Source organism: Pyricularia pennisetigena, chromosome 5 (genome assembly GCF_004337985.1).
Source record: "Pyricularia pennisetigena strain Br36 chromosome 5, whole genome shotgun sequence".
In the NCBI taxonomy this organism is placed as follows: Eukaryota; Fungi; Ascomycota; class Sordariomycetes; order Magnaporthales; family Pyriculariaceae; genus Pyricularia; species Pyricularia pennisetigena.
The window spans coordinates 3,841,870-3,864,346 of record NC_043743.1 but is presented as its reverse complement, the minus strand read 5'-3'; the positions used below and the strand labels follow the sequence as shown (position 1 = coordinate 3,864,346).

The 22,477-nt window shown below is 44.2% G+C and overlaps 4 protein-coding genes across 4 annotated transcripts in view; 1 reads left to right on the top strand and 3 right to left on the bottom strand.

The window, feature by feature from the left end:
• Window positions 1–1,681: 1,681 nt before the first annotated feature.
• Window positions 1,682–10,401, bottom strand: PpBr36_09017 (uncharacterized protein; the record flags this gene model as incomplete). The annotated part of the gene is made up of 2 exons (XM_029896141.1): window positions 1,682–1,910; window positions 10,211–10,401. The coding sequence occupies 2 exons, from the start codon at window positions 10,399–10,401 to the stop codon at window positions 1,682–1,684; spliced, it is 420 nt and encodes a 139-aa protein (XP_029747001.1).
• Window positions 10,402–16,531: 6,130 nt separating this feature from the next.
• Window positions 16,532–18,459, bottom strand: PpBr36_09016 (uncharacterized protein; the record flags this gene model as incomplete). The annotated part of the gene is made up of 4 exons (XM_029896140.1): window positions 16,532–16,549; window positions 16,627–16,800; window positions 16,877–18,269; window positions 18,401–18,459. 4 exons carry the CDS (start codon window positions 18,457–18,459, stop codon window positions 16,532–16,534), a joined length of 1,644 nt encoding a protein of 547 aa, XP_029747000.1.
• Window positions 18,460–19,201: 742 nt separating this feature from the next.
• On the top strand, window positions 19,202–20,200 carry PpBr36_09015 (uncharacterized protein; the record flags this gene model as incomplete). The annotated part of the gene is made up of 2 exons (XM_029896139.1): window positions 19,202–19,486; window positions 19,607–20,200. The coding sequence occupies 2 exons, from the start codon at window positions 19,202–19,204 to the stop codon at window positions 20,198–20,200; spliced, it is 879 nt and encodes a 292-aa protein (XP_029747003.1).
• Window positions 20,201–20,772: 572 nt separating this feature from the next.
• PpBr36_09014 (uncharacterized protein) overlaps window positions 20,773–22,477 on the bottom strand; it is a gene marked incomplete at both ends in the record, with an annotated part of 3,919 nt that continues 2,214 nt past the window's right edge. Inside the window, one exon of the mRNA XM_029896138.1 lies at window positions 20,773–22,419. Within this exon, the coding sequence (XP_029747002.1) occupies window positions 20,773–22,419 (1,647 nt within the window). The remainder of the gene's footprint in view (window positions 22,420–22,477) is intronic.

The window sequence follows — 22,477 nt, the reverse complement described above, 5'->3', positions numbered from 1 at the left end:
CTGCTAGTGTGCATGCTGTCTGTCTTGTTTAGTATGTACCATAGTAACTACAAAACCTAAACCGAACCTAGATAAAACAAATCCAACGGCCCGTCGCGGACCGGAACTGGATTCATCTGAAAGCCATTGAGGTGTGTTCGCTGGTCATACCACCCTCCCGCAGACTTGGCCTTCCTGCTCCCACCCAATCAACAACCTTAAAGATTTAGCTTCTGCCATGCAGATACAACAACGTGGATCATGCAGTATCCTCCTTCTTCATCGAGAAACTTCTTTCCATGATCAATCAGGCCCCGCCGCCTGCATACTGCATACTGCATACTGCATACTGCATACCTAAACCGTATCAAAGCACGACAAAAGCGCTATCGTAGAACAAATCAAGTTTGAAATAATAAGGTAATTACCGGTAAATGCAACCAACCCCACGGGGGTTGTTTTACTCTGATGATCTGGACGGAGTCCCAAACGGGGCTCACCCTACAACAGATGGGATCAAAGTAAAATAAAAATAAAAAATAAAGTCGCGGTACGGTAGTAAAAGACGCCGCAAGTCCTGCCCAAATGGGAGCGGTTTCCCGACAATCTGATCCCTCTCTCGCTTTCTTCCCCCGCGCGCTAGGAGATGGTTCATCCATTTCAGCGAAATGCAGGGTCTTTATCTCCCGAAGTTTGAACCCCTCTTTTTGCAAACACTGGGGAAAAGATAAATGGCTGAAAAAAAAAATGATGTTGAGAAATGGACAAGGCAATTGATGAAAGAAGATAAAAAAAAAAAAAAAAAAAAAAAAAAAAAAAAAAACCAAAGCCGGACGGGTTTCCTGATTTGGCATTTCTGGGGAACCCTAGGTTCTACCTAGAAAACTTGCTTTCGGCATGTGAAGTTGCATTGAATGATCGACGATTGGCACAAGGCATTTCAGGGTTTCGTGAATGCCTACTGTACAGTAGGTGGTACAATACCAATGTTACTACGTAGTATGCTTTTGCATATTACTGTGTTTTAAGAACTGGTAAGATGATATGATATTTGGTATTGTTCGAGATCGATCCAATCGCAGCGTCTCGTCGCATGTCCACTTTGGATGTATTGTGATTGAAACATGATTTTCGGGGGAGAGAAACAGTTGTCGGTTTGTGAAGCCGGGGAGGAAACTCATTCCCAAACGTCAACCGGATTCTTGCTTAAACTTTGGGCTTGAACTGGGTTGTCCGCTGTTATGAAGGTGCATTCGTCGTATTTGCGACCTGTTTTCTGCTTATAACTCCATTCGACTCAGTCCACCCTTCTTTTCACTCACACCATCATATAAGTGACGAACATGATGGTACGAGAGTTCAGGCTGGTCAAATATCCAATTCCTTACATTGGGAGATCCCTGCTGAGGTTCTTTTCATTTGATGTGCAAGCACTGTGATGGCCATCAAGTCATGAAGATAACATTATGAACTATGTAGTATTTTGGGCATGTTATTTGTACGCTCGATATGTGTGTGCAGGGCAGGGCATCCAGCCCATGCATCACTTGCTCTCATGGTATCAACTCCATGTATTTTGTAGATTATCATCCCTGACTCTTCTGTAATTGATTCCCCCTGGCCCCCATCTCTTACTCTCATACACCCTGTAAACAACCGGACTTGACAAATCCCCATTCCCCCGTTTTCCCTGCCAACCACTTCACTCCCCAAGGGCCCCCAAGACTTCCCTCGCCTCCACAACCCGAGCAAATTCACCATCCAGACTCGCCAGGCTGACGGCGTGGACCGTCTCCGCGTCGAACTCGCCCCTGGTAAACATAGCCGTGGCGTCGCGGACGACCATGACGCCGTGCACTCCCTCCCCGTTGCCATCGACGCCGCCCTCGCCGCCCAGCACCTGCAGGTTGGCGGCGAAGCGCACCGTCGTGCTGACGCAGTGGTCGGTCGTCAAGCCGAGCACGCCGGCGGACCGGAGGCGCGCCTCGAGGTCCGTGCCCAAAAAGGAGCTGTTGTTGCAGTAGATAGATCTTGGCATCACATGACCAGATGAGCTTAGTCAACGCTGTGCACACCATAAAAGCGCTGCCACGCTCGTTAGCCTAAATAGCGCACCCTACCTGAATATATGGCTTTCCTACCACTTATACAAGCTGCACGTGTACGTTCGTGTGCGTCAATTATAAGCCCGGTACAACTGTAAACTATAAAAGTCTCTATTTTACGCAAATTGCAATTATATATTAACACGAATAACGTTTATTCTATTTATCTCTCTCTTTTTTTACCGTACATTATATTTACGACCGAAAAATTCCAAAAATCGCCAATAGCGTTTAATTTACGCGCCCAATAACCGAAATGGTTTAAAATTTACCGCTAAAATGCAGAAATATTACGTATTTGGAAATTGGTTAATTTAAACCAATAAACCGACGAAAAATTCCCAACACTTGAAAAATTTACCGAAAACGTTACAAAATCGTTTAAACGTTCCCGATTCGACGATTACCATATAAATTTACAAATTTGGAATTTAAACCCGTTTAAAATTAAACGCAAAATAAATTAAATCGCCAAATCGTTTACAAATATAAATAAACCTGTTCCTAAAAACCTAAAAAAACCTGTTATATTTAACAATTTTACGCCTTCCGAAATAAAACGCGCGGTAAATAAAATACGCGAAACGCAGGAATTATAAAAAAATTATATAAACGAATAATTCCGAAAAATTAATATTTTCCTGCAATGGGTTATAAAAAATATAAATTTAACGTATTTTAATACGGCGTTTTTTACCGTTTAACGCAACGGTTGGAATACGTTTAAAAGGATAATTAAAACGTTTTAGGAAAAATTCGCACCTTTTTTAACGCACGTTAAAAAACAGGTTATTAAAAATTATAAAACAATTTTGGTTTTAATTCGTATAATAAATAATAAAACGAATTGGTTTAAAATTTACGATTTAGTTTACGAAAAAACCCGGAATTATAAAATAACCGATTTTAAAAGGGATTTAACGATTAAAAATTTTATAAAAGCAGGAGGACGTTTCCAATTTTTTTAGGCTATAAACGTTCGGAACGAATTAAATAAACCGGATTATACGATTACTTTTAAATATATTTTTAAATAATTTAAAAACGTTTTTTACGACGATACCACCGATTTTTTAATAGGGGGTAAGCGCAATTTCGCTAAATTTTATACGATATTTGGCGGATCCGTTAAGGATTAAAACAGAAGTTTAAACCACGTTTTTAACAGGGGTAAAAATAGGGGAAATATACGGAATAAATATCCCTATAATTACAATTATTTTTGGTTACCAAATTTATGCGAAAAATTGGTATACGCGGTAATAGGAAGGAACCCTAAAATCCGTATACGTGGCCCTTATTTAACCGAAAATCGCAAAAAAATTTGCGCCGAATTTAAAAAGGACCGTTGGTTTTTTGTCCGCGAATTACTAATTTAAAAAGGTGTAATTACCGAATTAGGATTTACCACGAGCGGAAGGACGAAAAAAACACCGCAGTTTAAAAAATAGGGGGGGCCGCCCACTATTTCGGCGGTTTGTTTAACCATTTTTACCGAACCCGACGATTTTACATGTTTTTAAATATATTACAATAAAAAAACCAGCGTATTTACGTTTATAAATACCTTCCACAACCTATATTATAATAATATTTTGTTCGATAATTGCTGTTTTATATATTTGGTAAACGCAAAGGAACGCCTGGACCCGGGTTTTATCCGTAAATTTACAAATACGGATCCGCAATTTATTATATGCGGTATTTAATAATTTAAAATTACCGCGTTTGGTACGCGCATTATATAAAACGTGTTAAACGGAGGACGAACGCTAAAATTCGTTAACGTAGCGTATATACCCAATTTTTACGTTAATATCGTATTAAAAACGCGTTTAAAAAATAAAAACGTATAATATAACGGCTGGGATTGCATTTTGCGTTTGGGGAATATAAAAAACAATTTGGTATTATGCGGTTTATAACGACGTAATAACGTAATTTTTTTACAATATAAACCTATTTATTATTTGCGCGTTACCCTTACCGTATAAATATTTTTTGCAGGTATTATTTCCTTAACGGTTATAAACGGTTGGATAAAATTTATTAGGATTTTATAAAAAAATTCCACGGGAATATACGACGAAAAAAAAAATAATTCGTTAATTTAGTATTGGAAAACCGGCCACCTGGGTCCGGAAACGTTTAAAGCGTTGGTTTACCGGGTTAAAGGTATAAAAATTAAAGGATTAAAAATATTGGAATGCGAAGCGTGCGTTTAAATATATGGTAAAACAATGGTATTAAAACGCCTAAAAGGCGAATTATATAAATTTTATTATATAATATATTTAAATTTTTTCCATTTTGAAAAATTAGGTATTGGTATGCGGTATTTGCTATTATTAAAAAACGAATATTCGGGGCGTTTAACGATTATTCCGTTTACCGGAAAAGCGAAGGTAAAATTCGTGTTAATAATATTCGGTTTCGAATAATGGGTAACGCGCCAATACGGCCTACAAATTGCGAAATTTTTCCACGATAATAAATTTATTTTAATAGCGCATACGGGATATACTTTTTACCAAAAACATTGCAAAAAGTTTGGGATCGAAATAAAAACGCCTTTTTTTAATATATATAAACCGAACGGCCAAATAAAACGTTCGGGATAGGAAGTAATTATACGCGCGTTTAAAATACGTTTGGTAGCCAATTTACCTACCTCCATTTAATTAAAAATAATTATAACCGCAAATTATTTTATTAATATAAATCCATTAATAAACCGGAAAAGTTTTAACCCAAACGAAATTTTATTGGTATAATTTAAGGGGTTTTTTAAATAGTATATACCTGTATTATTTATTACATTAAATAAAAATTTGCGCCCAAATTGGTTTGGTATATACGTATACGGGTGTAAAACCTACGTATTAAACCCGGTAAAAACGAAATTAAAAAATAGGATAATATTTAAAACGAGCCCTAAAACGCACGTGAAATACCTGGTTAAATATAAATCCTTTAAAATATACCATATTTGGGTGCCCTTTTTCGATAAAATTATTATTTTACGCAACGTCCGATTCGACGAAACACGTTTTTACCAAAAACCAGAAAAAAAAAGGATAAAAACCGGTAAATTTAATAATAAATACGAATTTTTAATAAACCGGATTTACGAACTAATATTGGAATTTTTGGGGGACGGAATAATCGAACGTTTGGGTTTATTACGGAATAAACCATTGCTCGTACCTAATCCAGGCGTACTTATTTTTAATTAAGGGTTAAATAACGTATTAATATTATAAAAACGGAGCGCGGAAACATTTACGGAGTACCGCAATATGCATTTCCGCGAATAAATCGCAAAAAACGATACCGTTAAAAATTTGGGCGGACCGATCCCAAATAAAACGGTTAACTAACCGGAACCGTTTGGGATATAAACGGTTAACGAATTAATAAAATATACGTTGGTAATACTAGCGTATTTAAAAATTTTGGAAAATAATGCAATAACGCCCAAAACGGGAAAAAATTACGTATTCGGTATACGTATACCAAATAATAACGGATTTTTACCGCGTACGCCCACGGATTTTGTAAAAAAACCGGGTGCGCCGAAATTGGTAAAAAACACCCGAACGGTGGGATTAATCGTTATTAATAACGAATCGGCGCAGGAATACCCTACGTTTAACCGTTTTTTCGTCGGGGGTAATATACCGGAACCGCAGTCCGAACCACCGAACCCGACGAATATTACCGTTATATCCGCACGACCCCCAAATATTACGCCCGCGCCGGTACCCCAAACTAACGTTTAAACGCGTATAATAAAATTTAAACGTTTTTCGAAAACGCCCCGACCTATTATAAAAGTTTTGGAGGTAAATACAAAGGGATAACGTTAACGCGGTAAAGGAAATATAACCCGTAAAAAACGCGGGGGTAATAATAATAATACGAATTTTATAAACGCGATTATCCTAAAGGGAAAAAACGTGGTATACGGAAATAATAATGTCCATTTAAAACAAATATATACCGAGGACCGGATATTCGTTCCAGGTTTTTAATTATAATTAACGTTTTTATTAACGTTTTTACTTAATTAATAAAATACGTTAAAGGGCGGTAATTATAACCACAAAATATTGTACGAAATTATTGCGGCGGTAATATAATAGAAAAAACCGGATAAAAAGGTTAAACCGCATAAAAACGATTTTATATTTGCGTTTAAAGCCTGGAAAAAGCTTATAACGTACCCGGATAAAAAGCAGTTTTTCAAAACAGCGAAAACGGAGTGGATAAATTTCGAAAAAAAAAAATATGGGAAATAACCCCTCGGTCGAACTGCACCACAAAACCCGTACCGTTTATATGGGTATTTACGTATAAATTCGACAAAAACGGTTATTTCGAACGTTATAAAGCACGGTTCGTGGTAAAAGGTAATTAACAAGCGTTTAACACGTTTAAAAACATTTACGCGGCGATATTGGTAACACGCAATTTCAGGCTAACATTAGCTTTAATGGCGTATTTCGATTTCGAAGCGATCCAAATCGATATAAACAACGTTTTCCTCAACGCAACGTTTAATATAAATAAACCAATATTTTGCACCGCACCAAAAGGGTTTGGGAAAAAAAATACTGTATTTAAACTACGAAAAACGTTTTACGGTATAAAAGAATTACCCAAATTTTGGTACGAAAAACTTTTAAAAACGCTACAAAATTTGGGATTTAAACCAATTGGTAATAAACCATGCATATGCGTATTTATATAAAATAGGGTTATTATAATTTTTTTCGTAAACGATATAATCGTGTTATATACCGCAAAATACGCCAAAGACGGTAAAACGGTTGTCGACGGCCTAAAAACTAAATACGAATTACGGGAGGGGCAGTTTTTTTGGTTTTTTGGGATGCGCGTACTGCGAAATAAAAAGCAACGCACAGCGATTTTATTGCACAATTCGTATATCGAAAAAATCGCCATACGCTTTAAATTTACAAAAAGCTTAAAATACCCGCCAACGCCATTATTAAAAAATCCTATAATAAAATACGAAGGGACCGTAATTCCAAACGAGGTTAAAATTTACCAGGAAATAATAGGGTTTATTTTATATACCGCAATTATATTTAAACCGGACGTTGCGCACGCAATATTAATATTTTTTAAATTCTTTACCAATCCTAATCCTTTTTACAAACGCCTAATTAAAAAAATATTACTTTATTTATACAGTATAAAGTTTTTAAAAATTAAATACGGAACGAGCGATTAAAATTAGCATTTTGTATTCGCAAATAACGCATCCTTCGGCGACGATTTAAATACGAGGAGGTTTTTAAAAAAATATATAATAATGCTATTCGGAGGAGCTATTAACTGGAAGGCGGTAAAGCAAACCACGGTAACGACGTTTATAATAAAAGTAAAATTACACGCATTATCGAAAGCGGTTAAAAAAACTATAATTTTAAAACGGATTTTTAAAAAAATACAGTTAAATTTAAACCAACCCTGGAATTTATATTGCGATAACAAACAAACGATTCGCCTAATCGTTAACAAAAATTTTCGCATTAATACCAACCTGCGTTATATAAATATATAAAATATGTGGTTTAAACAGGAATACGTTAAAAAAAATTTCCACGTTATTTATTTGGAAATAAAATTTATACCTGCAAACGGATTTACCAAATCGTTATCGATCCCAAAATTCGAATATTTTAGGGTATTTTTAAACCTTTATAACGTTTAATAAAATTTAAAAAGGAGTTTGGAAGCACGGTAAAGAGCACAATATTAAATAACGCGTATTAAACCTATTAAAAAAAAAAAAAATAACGATAAAAAGCAACGAATACATAAAATAACGAATATTTAAAACCGAAGCCCACCCATAAAAAAGCTTAATAACCGGCGCCAGCGCCGTTAGGAAATAATATAAAATAAATACCCGTAATGGGTTAACCATTAAAAATCGTATTTACCACCGCCGGTACGCCACCCATAATAATTAACCCCAATCCCATTTAAATATTACGAAATAACGCCTCCCCTGCGCCTTACGGCGCAAAAGGAATATTAAAAACCCTTTTTACGGGTTTTGGCGTAAAAATATTTTTCGCCTGGAAAATTGCCAGCTTTTTCGTTTGGGATTCGGTCCAATTCCGGAAATAATACGTAACCACGTTCCGAAAAAATTGGATTTTTTTGGCGGGGGTACGCGGCGATATAAAAAACGTTTGGCCCAAATCGCGCGTAGCGCGTTTAAAAAATCCCCCAATTGGGAAAAAAAAGTAGGTATACCTATTTCGGTAATTTTAATAACGCGGTAAACGCGTTCCCCGAATACGGGAACGTACGCCGGGTTAATTAACGTATAAACCGGTCGCAATTCCGGACAAATACGCCCTCGTATACCCGAAATATAATACCGGGCGATTTATAAAATCGTTTGGGCGTATACGACGGGGGCGAAAACGACGCGATTATATTATATACGTTAATTTACGTTATTTATAAATAAACGTTTTAAAATAGGGGAAATATTTACGAAACGGACGGGGCGGTCGTCGTTATCCTCCTCCTTTTTATCCACCTCCTCCTCCTCGGTTTTTTCCCTCCTTTTCCTCCGTATATTTTTCGGTTTTTATATATATAATTAATATTACCCCACGTTTTTAAATACGGTTTGGGAATAATTTACGGGGTTTTTAACGCCGCGCGCGTTTTTAACACGCCCGGAGGCGGCCTTAAAGGCGGCGGCCTGGGCAGGCGCGGGGGCGGATTCGGTAGCAGCAGGAGCAACAGCGGGGGGCGCAGCAGGAGCGGGAGCGGTAGGGGGCGCGGCAGGAGCGGGCGCTGGGTCGGTAGGACCCCCGACCATTAATGCCTCGGCAATAACCTCTTCGGCGGGGATAGCGGCGGGGGCCGTGTCGGCAGCCGCAAAAACAAAAACGGCGCCGGTAACAACGGTAAAAAAGGCTTATATTTTACCGTTAATTTAATATTATAAAACCGGTTGCGATATAAATTATACCCGTTGGTTTTTAACCTCCCGTTGGGAAAATTAAAAAACGCGTTGCAATTATAGCGTTTCGGTTGCGTTAATTCGTTTATACGTATATAGGGAGCGCGTTAGCAAAGTCGCACGTTCGGAAATTCGCCAAAACGCGGGTAAAAATTTATAATTGCACGCGCTTTTCGGCGCGACCAAATCGATTCCCGTTAATGGGAATAAAAAAAAATATTATATTATACCCGTTAACCAGCGTTTAACCGGTATTTAACGCACAGCGCGGTTTACGCGTAATTTAACCCGCCAAAACAAACGGAAAAGGACCTATTTTTATTATTATTATTATTGCTGCTAATATTAATATCGACGTTAATAAACGCGCAAATCGTTAAACGCAAATTACAGGGCGCAAACAATTATTTACGAATTGGGTATTTGGGTATAAAATAAAATTTAAAATTAAAATTCGGATTTAAAAAAACGAACGAAATATATATTCGCCGTGCGCCTACCAATTTTATTATAAATTATTATCGCTATTAATATAATAGGGGGTATAATATTACGGATTCGTCGCTATTAAAAAAGGTTTACCGCCTGCGTTAAATATAATAGGAAACGTTAAAAGTTGGTAAAACCCGTTTGCGGCGCGCGTTGCACCGCTACCGTTTATTAGTATTATAAATTTTTTTTATTTACGTAAATAAATATATACAAATATTGGCCGTAAAAGCTGTATATAGTTATATAAATAGTTGATTTTGCTTATTTACGCAAAATTAACTGGGGGGTGTGTTGTAGTAAATAGATTTTGGTATCACATAATCAGATGAGCTTAGTTAGCGCTGTGCACACTATAAAAGCGCTGCCACGCTCGTTAGCCTAGATAGCGCACCCTACCTGAATACATGGCTCTCCTACCACTCATGCAGGCTGCACGTGTACGTTCGTGTGCGTCAGCTGTTGTGGTGCTTGGTAAGCACTGCTTCGTTGGGCTGCGGCGCGGGCGCAAGGGTGGGCGAGCCGGCGATGAGGGGGGTTGGGTGCAGCGCGGAAGTCGGGGATAGGGAGTGGTGGTGGACGTGGATTATCTGGACTGCCGGTTGACTGGGAGTGTTACCTGCTGCTGCTGCTGTTGCATGGCTGGTTTCCCTGCGAGCCATTGTAGGCCCTCGCGGCGGACAACATCGCCTCGACTTTGCTTTCAAAGGACGGCGTGCTCCTGGACTCGCCCCAGTGGGTGGGGTGCTTGAACCCCTCTTGGATGTCTACGAGGAGTATCGCCGTTGGCGTGCTCACCGCCGGGCGCATCGTTGGTGCCGATATCCTCGGACGGTGCACTATATTGGGATACTCTTAATGCGCGCTGGCCGGGTTTAGGGGTTGAGATCGATCATCACGTAGTATTTATTGCAGCTGAGAGATGGCGAGTTATATCGCTGGTAATATCGCCCAGCTGAAGGTTTCATGACGGGCTTGCTGTGGTGTGATGTATAATTAATTATTCAAGAACATGTATATAAATATACCTTGGGCTATGCTGGGAAATATTGAAACAATAGTCTTTATGGCTCCTCCATGATATGCCATGATGGCATCTCGTTAGTCTTATCTAATGTATTTACAAATAAAGCAGATTTGTGGCTTGCTGGTGCTTAGTAATCGAATTACATACACAAGTAACACAAAATAAGTATAGATATGACTACGTATATTACAAATGCATAAAACACAAGCTTTTGCACGAGGACTAAAAATGACACCTTGACCGACGAACCTGAGCTAAATACAGCACCATTGCCAAGAGAAAGAAAAAAAACGCTTTTTTTTTTCTGGTAAGCTTTTTGTTCCCAAAATATGCCGGTAAATTCCAAGGAATATCCTCGCGCAATGGCACCATTCCTTTTGCTCGGGCCTTTCCTGATTGTGCTGGTAGATTTATTGCGCACATAGGAACACCTGCTAACACGTTGCAAGGCAGAAACTCTAACCGCCTTTAACTCGCGTCAGCGGGGAACCACGGAAATCCCGATCTTGGGGCTGTGTGAAGTGGTCCTTGGAAGGTCGTCGCGCAAAGTTCCAAGGCGCGAGGGAAACGCTGAACCCGCACGGTCGTTTTTGTCTCCCCCCTCCGTGGGTGGGGTTTCTTTTGGTGGCTAGCATAGATCTTGGATGATGGAGATCGATTGGGCGGGAACGATAAAACGCTCGAGCCCGTCCCTCGATCTTGTGACATTACGTTGCTTCTCCCGCACGTTGGTATAGTATAGTATTTCTGTAATATTTGGTCCATAACCGCACTGAAACTCTACTTGCTTGGGACTTTTCAGGGGCGGGAAAATGGCAACGACATGTAATATGAGACTGGACAGCTTCAAACAGTAACATTATCTTTGTCCACAATGAACCGGAATCGCGCCTCCGAGAGGTGGGTAAGGGGAAAGCTTCACCAACGGATGACACGCAGTCGATCAATGTCACAAGCCTTCAATCCAATGATGGCGGGGCTCAAGACTACCAACTACTGTGCGCAGTGAGAGTGGCCTACTGCAGAGAGCGTCTTTTTTTTTTTTTTTGCTCCACAATCCATCAGGTACAATGTAACAAATATGTGTGGCATGATATGCATGCAGAGTCTTGACTCGATTTTGAGGAAAATAATGTCGGTTTCCCACAAAAGCAACAAAAGTCTCCACGCTCAAATCATTAACATTCCATTCGGAGGTGCCTACCTTCCAACTGCCGGTTCAACCCCGGCTTGCAACTTTGATTTTGTCAATCATCCCAGCTGTATGTGTAGTATCCCAGTTATATATATAGTATGGCAGTAAAACGCTGCTACCTACCTACCTACCTCTACCTAGGTACCTAGGCACCTAGGCACCTACATAGCAATCATATGCGATTCGTCGCCCACATTGGAAAATGACCCGGTTACTCTGTTTCTGTCCGGCAATGAGTAGTTGGTAGATTAAGATGTCTTACAATAATATCTTTTGATGAGATCTCCGTAAATATCAAATACATACAGTAGAAAATACCCCGAGTGAGCTGGTTAAGGGAACCTAGACAATGTCAATACCCAAGATAATCTGGCTCACATTTGCCCTCCACTGGCCATTCGCTCATCCGTACTATATAGTAACAGCAATGCCGGGTCCACAGAAATCCGTACCTTAGATGTTGCCATCGCCACCGTATTTGCCACGTGAATGTATTTTAGTGAACCTTCGACCTTGTTGGCGGGGGTACTGTAGTATGTTGCCCATGGTAAGAACTTGGTAAGCAGTGGATTATCTGCACCATATGTATCACATCTGAGCCACCGTGACCAATATGCCTATAAGTGCAATACTATATGTAGCATTCTGCTGCTATAAATCAGCAACAAAACACCTTCCAGCTGCCCTGCTACGGTATACGCAGGATACGCAGGTGCCATCGCCCCGCCTGTATCGCATATTCAACCGGAAAACCCCCTTTTTTGTTTTGTCCCAACTTACAATCATTGGCCCTTTTTTTTGGTACGAGATCCATCGTAATTCATCTGAACACGGTAGTTGATGCGGTTATCTCGGCTAGGAAGGGTTTTGTCTTGGTACACGACTTCCTGCAAGTTCTGGCCCGCAGAATCGGTTACCTTACTGGCAAGTAAAAGAGCGGTAAAGCCTGGCGTGGTAGTCAAGGCTGTTGTTCTTTGCGTCTCAAAGTTTTGGAGCCCATTGTTTCGCCTCGCGCAGCCACGGAACCAGAATCTGGCTTGCTGGTGGGGTTGGGTGGGAGTACTACTACAGTATAATTTCTTGACCAAGATATTCCCACTGATACGCATGAGTAGAAGAAATTCAAGCGGAAAAGGGACGTGAAACTATAAGTGCTGATACCTTGTAGGAGCTGAAAACAAAGCCACCGCATCGAAGCTACCAGACTTCCCAGAGTCAAAAAGACAGGGCTGTCTACGTCAGATCAAAGAGGGGAAATGCCTACGTCCACTTTCTGACATTTCGCCCAACTCCGAGAAATGATCTGCTCTTGACTTGTGACACCGTCGATCACGCAATGCTCAGAATGTACCTTAGTTATATTGTACCGAGCACCTACAAAGTACAGAGTAGATACGTCGGCAGCCTTGGGAGGACACAAGGTCTATCGTTGGTCCAAGATTTGTTTATTTATCATTTTGTCCCAAGTCTTAACATCATACATTGCGAATCCTTGAAGAAGGATGAAGTCGGTCGGCGTGAACCCAAGACTGAAAAAAAAAACCTGGTGACAACTTACGTGGAAGCATGAATCAAGTGCCGATAGATAGACTCATTTTGAGTTGACGAGACGGAGAGCAACAAGGCATTTTTCCCACACACACACACACAAAGTCCCGGCAGGGAAATGACATTGTCGACTATTCCTTTTTCTTCTTCTCGCTTCTCTTATCCGCGTTGCCCCTTGCAAGACTAACAAAAATCTGCCTTCGCCATGTGCACTTTCTTTTGACCTAGCGGTCCGAGCCGGAAGGTGATAGTGAGATACCTACTTATTGTAGACTAGTCCAATCCCCCTCCTGGATAGAAGTGGAAGGTGTGATGATTCAGGACCCTGTCGCGAAAAAACATCATATCACACAAGTCTTCAATATTCGAGAAGAAGAAAAGAAAGCCAAGAATGAGCTGGAGCATGTGCTTGGATAGAAAAATAGAACACTTCTTCTACAGTGGGTGACCCACAAGTGGACATGCACCTGAAGTGGACACCTGTTTTGTTAGCAATTTCTAGCATCCTCAACACAACCCACCTACTTCAACGCGACAACGCACCGCAAATAACGCGTTTTTAAAGCCGAAAAAAGCCGTAATACCGAAAGATTTGGAGTTTAGGCTTACCCAGGCGGTTAAAACCGTAAAATCAGGCACTTCGAAAAATAAAGCGGCCGCGCAGTGGGCCGTGCCAAAAACCACCTTTATGCGTCGCCTTAACGGCGTTTTCGATCGAAAACAAACCCATAAACCGTATTAGCTATTTTCTAACGAATAGGAAAAATTCGTTAACCGCTGGATCGAAATCGAAAAATTCGTTAAAAGGGCGCCCACGCACCAAATAATTAAAAATTTCGCTTTTTTTTTAATACCGCCGAAAAAACGCGTAAACGTTTTCGGTAGGCGTTAGTTGGCCGGTTTTTTACGCCGTAATAAAAATATTAAAACCAAATCCGGGATTTTTTTGGAGGGTGCGCGAGCTAAAAAAACCACGGCCGATTCGATCCGGGCGTTTTATAATTAATACCAACAAATAATTACCGAATTCGAAATTAAACCCAAATATATCGTAAATATGGACGAACACGGTTTCTAATAAAACGATATAACGGCCGGAAAAATATACGGTTTATTTTTCGTAAAACGCCGGAATTAAATTAAAATTATATATACGTTAAATATTATTTGGGCGTTAATTATCGAAGCGGTAATTGCAAAAGGAAAAAAATTTACCCCAACCGTAATTTAAACGGGTAATATTTTATAAACGCAATAATTTCCACCTAATATTAAAAATTGGGCGTACGATTCGATTCCCACGGGTTGGTTTAATTTTAAAATCGTTTTTAAATGGTTAAAACAGGTTTTTTTACTTAAAACGAAACCAAATATTAGTATAAAATGGCGGTTATTGGTATTAAATCAAATTTTAACGCATTAATTAATTAAATTTATATTTAAAACGTTTAAAAACAGGGTTTTCCTCGAATATTTACCTATTTACAATTTATATTTTATTTAACCGTTAAATGTTTTTGTTTTTAACCCTATTAAAACCTATTACCGGTAATATATAAAATTTTTTACGTCGTTAAATATTATTACGTTTAAATAACGAAAACGGTTTTTTACCGTTTATCGAAACGTTTTTGCAACCGGTTTATCGGTTCGCAACGTAATTTCCGGTTTCCGCAAAACCGGGATTTGGCCGGTAATACCCCTTTAAATATTAATTCCGAATTAAATAGTAAATTTTAACCTAAAAGTTACCCAAATAACGATTTTTAACCGTAATTCGGATTAAAATATGGTTAATATTATTTTCGGGACCCTAAAAACCTCCCAAAATATTAAAAAACAGGTTATGCAAATAATAAACCGGTTGGGCGAATGCAAAAAAAATTTGGTTAATTTTGTATAAAAGGTATTTAAAACTATGGATTATTAAATTGTTTAAATCGCGAATTTTACCTCCGAAAACAAACGGTTAAACGAAAAAATTAAAATTTTTAAACCTGTATTTAAAAAACGCGTGCGCCGCGAAACCCAAAATTCCTTTTATAAACAAGCCGGTATATAGGAAACGGTTTACGGCCTGGATTAAAAAAGGGCGGCCATGGAGGTTAAAATCCGGTAATAATACCGAAATCAGGATTAGGACCAGGGATTTACGGTTTTATTTTTGGATTATAATGTAAAGGAGTTTTCTGCGAATTAATAGATATAGGTTTTATTGCGATTTACTGCGGAAAAACGATTAATTGCATGTTCGTTGTTTTTATGGCAGTTTTTCGGGAGGGTGTCCACTTCAGGGGCATGTCCACTTCTGGGTCACCCACTGTAGAAGGAAAAAAAAAATGCGAAAGAGGGATGCCCATCATAGCCATACCAGGCCTAGCAGTAGCCCTAATCATAGACCAAATGAGCAGACTGCAATCGACCAATGCCGCCCGCCCCGCCCAATCCGCATAGTGATCGGAACCTTGCGCCCGCGACTACCGGCTTTCCCTGAAACATGGGACGAGGAACAAAAACCAGACGGTTTACAACCCAAACAGGCCAAGCCCCTTCAAAGGGCCGTCTTGAATGGTCTTCTTGTTATTACTAGGAAGTCGGTACAACTGCACTGCTTTCAGCTCATCCGGCCAGTTTTGAGCGAGCGTGAATCGCCAATTGTCGGATGAGAAATCCATTAGCCGCGCGGATCGAATTCATAGCCCCAGTTAAACAGTGAGAACCAGGACATGCTGCTATGAATCGTGAGATTATCGTGTTTGGTAGAGGATGCATTGATGCTCGTGTACAAATCTATGCTAGACAGTTAGTGCGCAAGTAATTATGTCACACCTTCCAGGTGCTTCCCCGATGTACAGGCTCTTTTAGAGACCATCAGCATTAACAGTTTTCGCTAGACAATAATAGACACGTAATCAAGAGTCAAGTTCAATCATGCGATCGTGACTACCGCACCGGATGGGCCGATCTTTTGACAACCTAGGACACAGTCTATGGGTCTATGCTTTTGTTATTACAAGTGAATCGAGGGCTTCTGCGAGTCAACCTCCCCAATAAGGAACAACGGAATCCTGCGCCGAATTGTTGCATTGACTCTTTCTTGTTCAAGGACAGGAAGCTTGTTGATGCTGCCCGCATGAACCATAACCTCCCATGGTTTGTCTGCTGCTCATCTAATCCTCATCCCAGTTCTACAAGACAACACGTTAGTTATGGTTCTCAAGGATGATTCCACATTACGGGACAGAAGTAATGGAGGGCAACTCACCGGGTTCGGTCCAGGTGGCTTCGGGCCGCCGGCTTGTCTGGCTACAATGATCTGATCCACGGAGAGAACCGTCCTTGCGGCTTCTGTGGCAAGCTTGATGGCCCACTGCTTCGAGACGAGTAGATCCAAGATGCCCTCTTCTTGAGCATCCAGGGTGCCGGTGCCGTCCTCGTTCTGAGTTGTGTTAGTAATTGCTACCAGTCTGATATAACAGAATATAGTCCAAATGCTCATGCTCAGGGCAGCGTACCTCAATGTCAACACCAGTAGTCCATTTCTCCTTCTTGTGCGCAGCAGCATATAGCCTACTCAACACCTCTGTGGCATCAAGACCTGCACTCTCCGCAATGGTCCTGGGTACGACCTCGAATGCCTCGCCGAATTTCTTGATAGAGTATTGTGACAGACCTGCGGTCTTGTCGCCAAAGGCTTGAAGGCGCTCCACGAGCTGAACCTCGGTGCTGCCGGCACCGGGGACCAGCCTGGGGTCTTTGGTGATGGCCTTGACGACGTTGACACCGTCGTCGACAGCACGTTCGATGTCGTCGAGGTGGTTCTGCGTAGCGCCACGCAGAACAACAGTAGCTGTCCTTGTTACATCGTCCTCCTGACGGAAGACGGTAACGCGGTCGCCACCAATCTCTACTGTCTCCACAATGTCGACGGAGCCCATCTCGTCCGGCATGGGAGCACCGAGCCGGGCTAGAGGAGTGGCGCCCACGACGCGGCATACTCTCCTGAGCTCAAACTTGCTGAGAATTTTGATGCAGAGGATGCCGTATCGGTTCAAGTAATGCATGGCAAGCTCACCAACCGTCGACCCGACAACGACCACCCGGAGGCCGACGTCGTACAGCTCCTTGATGGCGGCCTCAAGCTGGGCCTCCTCGCCCTTGCTAAAGTCCAACATTTCCTTGGCGTTCTTGAGCAGAACTGTGCCCTTGGTCTCGGTCTGACTGATGTCGATCGGGCATGTGTAGACGCCTACCTTGGCCTTTTTCGCCTTCTTGACCGATCCATCGGGCTCCTTAGAGAAGACCATACCCTTGACCACGCGACTCTGCTCCAGGCCTCCACCCATGATCTTGACTACGCGCACGTTGTCCACGTTGAAGTTTGCCGGGTTCTTGGGCATGACGGCCAGGACGGCCTCGGCCACCAAGTCGGCCAAAAAGTCCTCGTTACCGTTCTGCTTGCTCGCAATGACCGTCCTCAGCGCCTTGCTCAGCTCCTCCTCGCTGCGCAGGTCCTCGACCTTGTCGACCTCGAGCTCCTCCAGCGTCTCGAGGGCAAAGTTCTGAGCCCTCTCGTAGCCCGTGACAATATCGGCCGTCTTGAGACCCATGCGCAGCAGCTCCTCGGCCTTGCGCAGCAGCTCGCCGGCAAGGACGATGACCAGGTTGGTGGCGTCGCCCATCTCAGCATCTTGCTGCTGGCTCGCCATGACGAGCAGCTTGGCGGCAGGGTGGACGACGTCGAGCTCGCGCAGGATGGTGGCAGCGTCCGACGTGAGAATCATCTTTTGCAGGTGGTTGATGACGATTTTGTTACGGCCGTACGGGCCCAGCGAGGTCTGTACCGTTGAGGCGATGGCCCTGCAGGCCTCGATATTCCGCAAGACTGCGCCATCTTCAGAGTCGTAGCTACATCGGGCGGGATAGGCGGTCGGGCTGCTGTCAGTGACGTTGTATGCGGTTGGGTGGCGGTGGTGGGGGAGGTGCAGAAGCTGCTGGAAGCTGAAGCTTTTGTGTGGTCGCAAACCGTCTGAACTTACTTGTTGTATCCTCCCTTGAAGAGGCCCGCGTTCGGGGCATTTGGTATATTGAGCGACATGGTGATGTGTCCGGTGCTGCTCTCTTCCCCCGGTGCGTGTTGTGCGGCGGATGATCCCTAAACAACGGCGTCGAGGGGTCGGAGCTCTCTGAAAAAGTTGTAGTGGAGGTCAACACTGGAATTCGCATAGTGCAGGGCGGGGCTCCAAATTATTGCAGCCAATGAGACGTTAGAGGGCAGTTTTGCTAACCAGGCGGGGAGTTGCCGTAGGGGACCCTAGTCGAGAACTCTCTGCATTCGACCAGAAGGTACCCTTCCAGCCAGGGCCTTGGCCGACGCGGAGGTTAGATGAATGTAGGCAGTTTGTAGAAGTAATGACTTGACCGAAATGCAGGGCGGTCGGCTTCACTTTTTGCGCGTCCGATCTCCAATCCGCGTTGTCAATTGATTTATCTTTCTCCCGCCTCACCAGTCACATCATTTTTTCAAAGAGCCGAGGATCGGAAAGGATTTGATTGACTTTCGCATCATCGAACGGACCCTTGTAATTTCATCACAACAGCATCAGCAAACGCGGCAAGGACCAACCCAAACCAGCCAAACAAAATGGCTCCCTGTAAGCTTCAAGCCACCGCCTGCACCTTCCAAAGCTCTTCCTTGCGTTGATCACATTTTGTCTTCAAGATCCAACATCTCATGTCAACACCTCTGCTGCCGTACCTTACCTTATCTTACCCTACCCAAGCTACCTTACCTCCTCGCCATCCCATACAACCAACCTCATCCACACAAGCACCGCAGCATGGACGACACGGCTGATGATCATAACCCCGGCGGCGAAGCCAGCACAGCGACGCCCGCCCTGCCGCCATCGGTCGAGGAGGCTTACCGGCGCAAGTGCATCCAATTGAAGCAGCGCACCGCCGAGGTAGAGGAGGCAAACGAGGCCTCGCGCATACGCCTCTCGCGCCTGAGCCGCCAGGCCGAGAAGATGCGAATTGAGCGCGCCTTTCTGCTGGAACAGCTCGCCAAGCGCACCAGCACCAACGTTGAGGACTCTGACGGCAGCCCAAGCCCTCCACCGACGGTAAGTTGGCTTTGTCTAGACGTATCGGTGTCTATCACTGTGTTTACATCTTACTATTTGATGCCCGGATCTCTGCCGTCCAACGATTCAAATGTTTACTAACCATTGCAACCCCAATAGCCCAAGGAGAAACCCCTGAGGACGAAGCGAGGGCATAGAAAGCTCTCCACCATGCCCGGGACGGAAGCCGGCGCCGCCACACCCGGGTCGAGCTTCGCCAACCCACCTGAACCCGTCCGCGCCGGCAGCTCTCAGCTCCCAGCCTCCCCGACCAGCGACGCTTCCCCAGCGGCCAACGGCACGGGGGCCAAGAAGCCCAGCAGCGCGTTCGATGTGTACTGCGCCGAGATCCGACCGACGGTGGCGGAAAAGGAAAAGGACAAGGACAGTGTCGAGGAGGAGCTCGCGCGCCGCTGGAAGGACCTGTCCGACGCCGACAAGGAGCCGTACAAGACAAAGTACGAAAAGCTGCAGAAGGAGGCGGAGGAGAAGCAGCAGCAAAAGGACAAGAAGAGTGCGGCGGACAAGACAACCGCCGCCGCCGAGTCCGAAAAGGCTGCCGACGTCAAGGCCGAAAGTAGCCAACCGCCAGAGGACACGCCCGGACCGGCGGCCAAGACTGGTGCGGCCCAGGACGAGGATGTAGAAATGACAAACTACGACACTGAACCAGAGGCTACCCCGAGCGCTGCAGGCGGGGATGCCAAAAACTGAACCCCGTGCAGGATATGGATTCACTGAAGGGCGTAGTCGGTTCAGGGGTTAGTCATATTTCGAGAGTCCAATGCGGCTTGAGGATACAGCGGATTCTGAAAAGAAAGTCTGCAATGGAGACGACTCGAAAGACGGCGTGATGAGGTATCGGGAGTGCCCACGTTTGAGTGCGGTGGATGATGTGAGTATGTGTTGAGAAGGATTCGCCATGTCTCGCTCCGACTTCCAAAAACGCCGTAGGCTGTGACTTGATTCAATGAACTGAAGACTTGAGGAATATCAGATCCGGGCCTACGCGTTAGATTTTTTTTTTTTTTTTTTCGCTATAATATATTGGGATTAGCATGTGTTTTTGGGTTTAGGAGTACGGCGCTGTCAGTTTTTACAAGAACAAAAAAATCAAACCTCATGGATGGTTATCATATTTCTAATCCACTCAATCTCGACAATTTTTGGCACCACAACGCCTTTTAACTCTATATCCCTTGTTCAACCTTTTGTAAACGTAACTCCAAATACAGAAAAAGAATGCGCTAAAGTTTATCCTGATGCTATTTTGTTTGACACGTCGATCATAAGGCCTCTGCCTCTTCAGTCGGCTCCTCCATCTTCTCAACCGCAGCCTCCCAGTCATCCTCGACCGGCTCGGGCTCGGGTTTCTTCGCCTTGGACGCCTCTGGGGCCGCCGGCTTTTTCCTTCCCAGAGCGAGGAAGACACTGCCGGCCTTTTTCACGGGCGGGGTAGCAACCGTGCGCGGTCGAGCTGCAGCCCGCCCGGCGACGGCGCTCCATCCGCCAGCATCCGGACCACCGCCCGAGCCGTGGCCCTCGCGCCGTACCACAATGCCGGTCGAGTCTACGTGGCAGAGACTCACGTTGCCAGCTAGGCCCGTCTTGGTCATGGTCTTGGAGACGGCGGGCTTCAGAGCCGTGAGTGCATTCTCGACGGCCACGGGCGTGGTCGCAACCCCGGAGCGGGTAATGTTGGCTGCAGTGGCGGGCGGGGGCTTGGCCACGACCAGCACCTCATCCGTCGCCGGGAGGAACGTGGTCGAGAACGTCAGCGACATAGCGTTGCTGCTGGACAAGTCCGCTGCCAGCGTCTTGTCGACTTCGTCAATGGTCAGTCCAAAAGTCAGCTTGGACAGGACGAAGGCGTTGAAGGGCTGGAGAGCCGTCGTCTTGGCCTGCTGCTGCGCTGCGTTGCTCCTAGCGACTGCCTCAGCCTCGGCCGCGATCTTGAGCATGTTTACGCACTGACCGAGCGTCTTGCGCGGCGCCGAGACGAACCGGGGCGTCTTGAAGATGGACACGTGCCGGTGCGGCTCGGGGTCCTGGCTCTCGCTGTCGAAACCGTAGTCCTCGGCCAGGGCGTGCAGAAATGCGCGCTGATTGCGCTTCATAGGCTTGAAACGAAGGCGCTTCTCGGCCGTGTCCGAGGCAAAGACGCGGAACTCGCGTTCCTGAGTCTGGGCCCAGCCGACGTTCTCGCGGAAGAGCTTGAGCGTCGTCTCAGAATAAGGTATGTGATTGTCCGAGTGGCTGTCTGGATCTATGTTGAGCGCGTCTGCCAGGCGTCGGTTCCTCTTGAGCCGTAGGCACTCGTCGTCGCATGTGAGCGGTTCGCGAGTTTGCTGCTCATAGAGTGTCGCTAGACACAAAACTTCTTTTTTGCGATTTTGGCATTCACAAGTAATGAAAATCTTGGACTGACAGGGCTTGTCCTCATTGCAAGCGACAGGGAAGTGACACTGTTGCAAGCAGACATGCTCACAGTTCTTCCGTGGCTTGCCGCACTTTTGCGAACAGTTGGTCCTCGCTGTGTCGGCCGTCTCGCATTGACCGGGCCGATGGCAGGGCAGACCGCACCGATGGCCACATGGCAACGTCTTGCCACAAACCAAGCCACAACGGACCTCTTCGAACCAACAAGGCTGGTTCTTCAGTATCTGCTTGCCACAGAGACAGGGCCTGTCGACTAGGAACGGACACTTGGGACAAGAGTCATCGTCCCCGTGACAGTTATGAGGGACGCGTGCATGGCCGCATCCTGTTGGCCGGGTACATTCAAATCGGCAATCAGGAGGACGTGTACCACAAGGCTGAGGAGGATAGAGCACCGTCCGGCCGCAGTTGCAGGATATCTCGGAGAAGATTGCCTCCAAGCATGACGGGCAAGGGCCTCGGTGACAAAGCTGAGAACATGAATGAGTGCCGCACTGGAAGTTTGATCGTGTTAGCCATTACCCAGCAAATGCCGTGCTAGACAAGATGAGT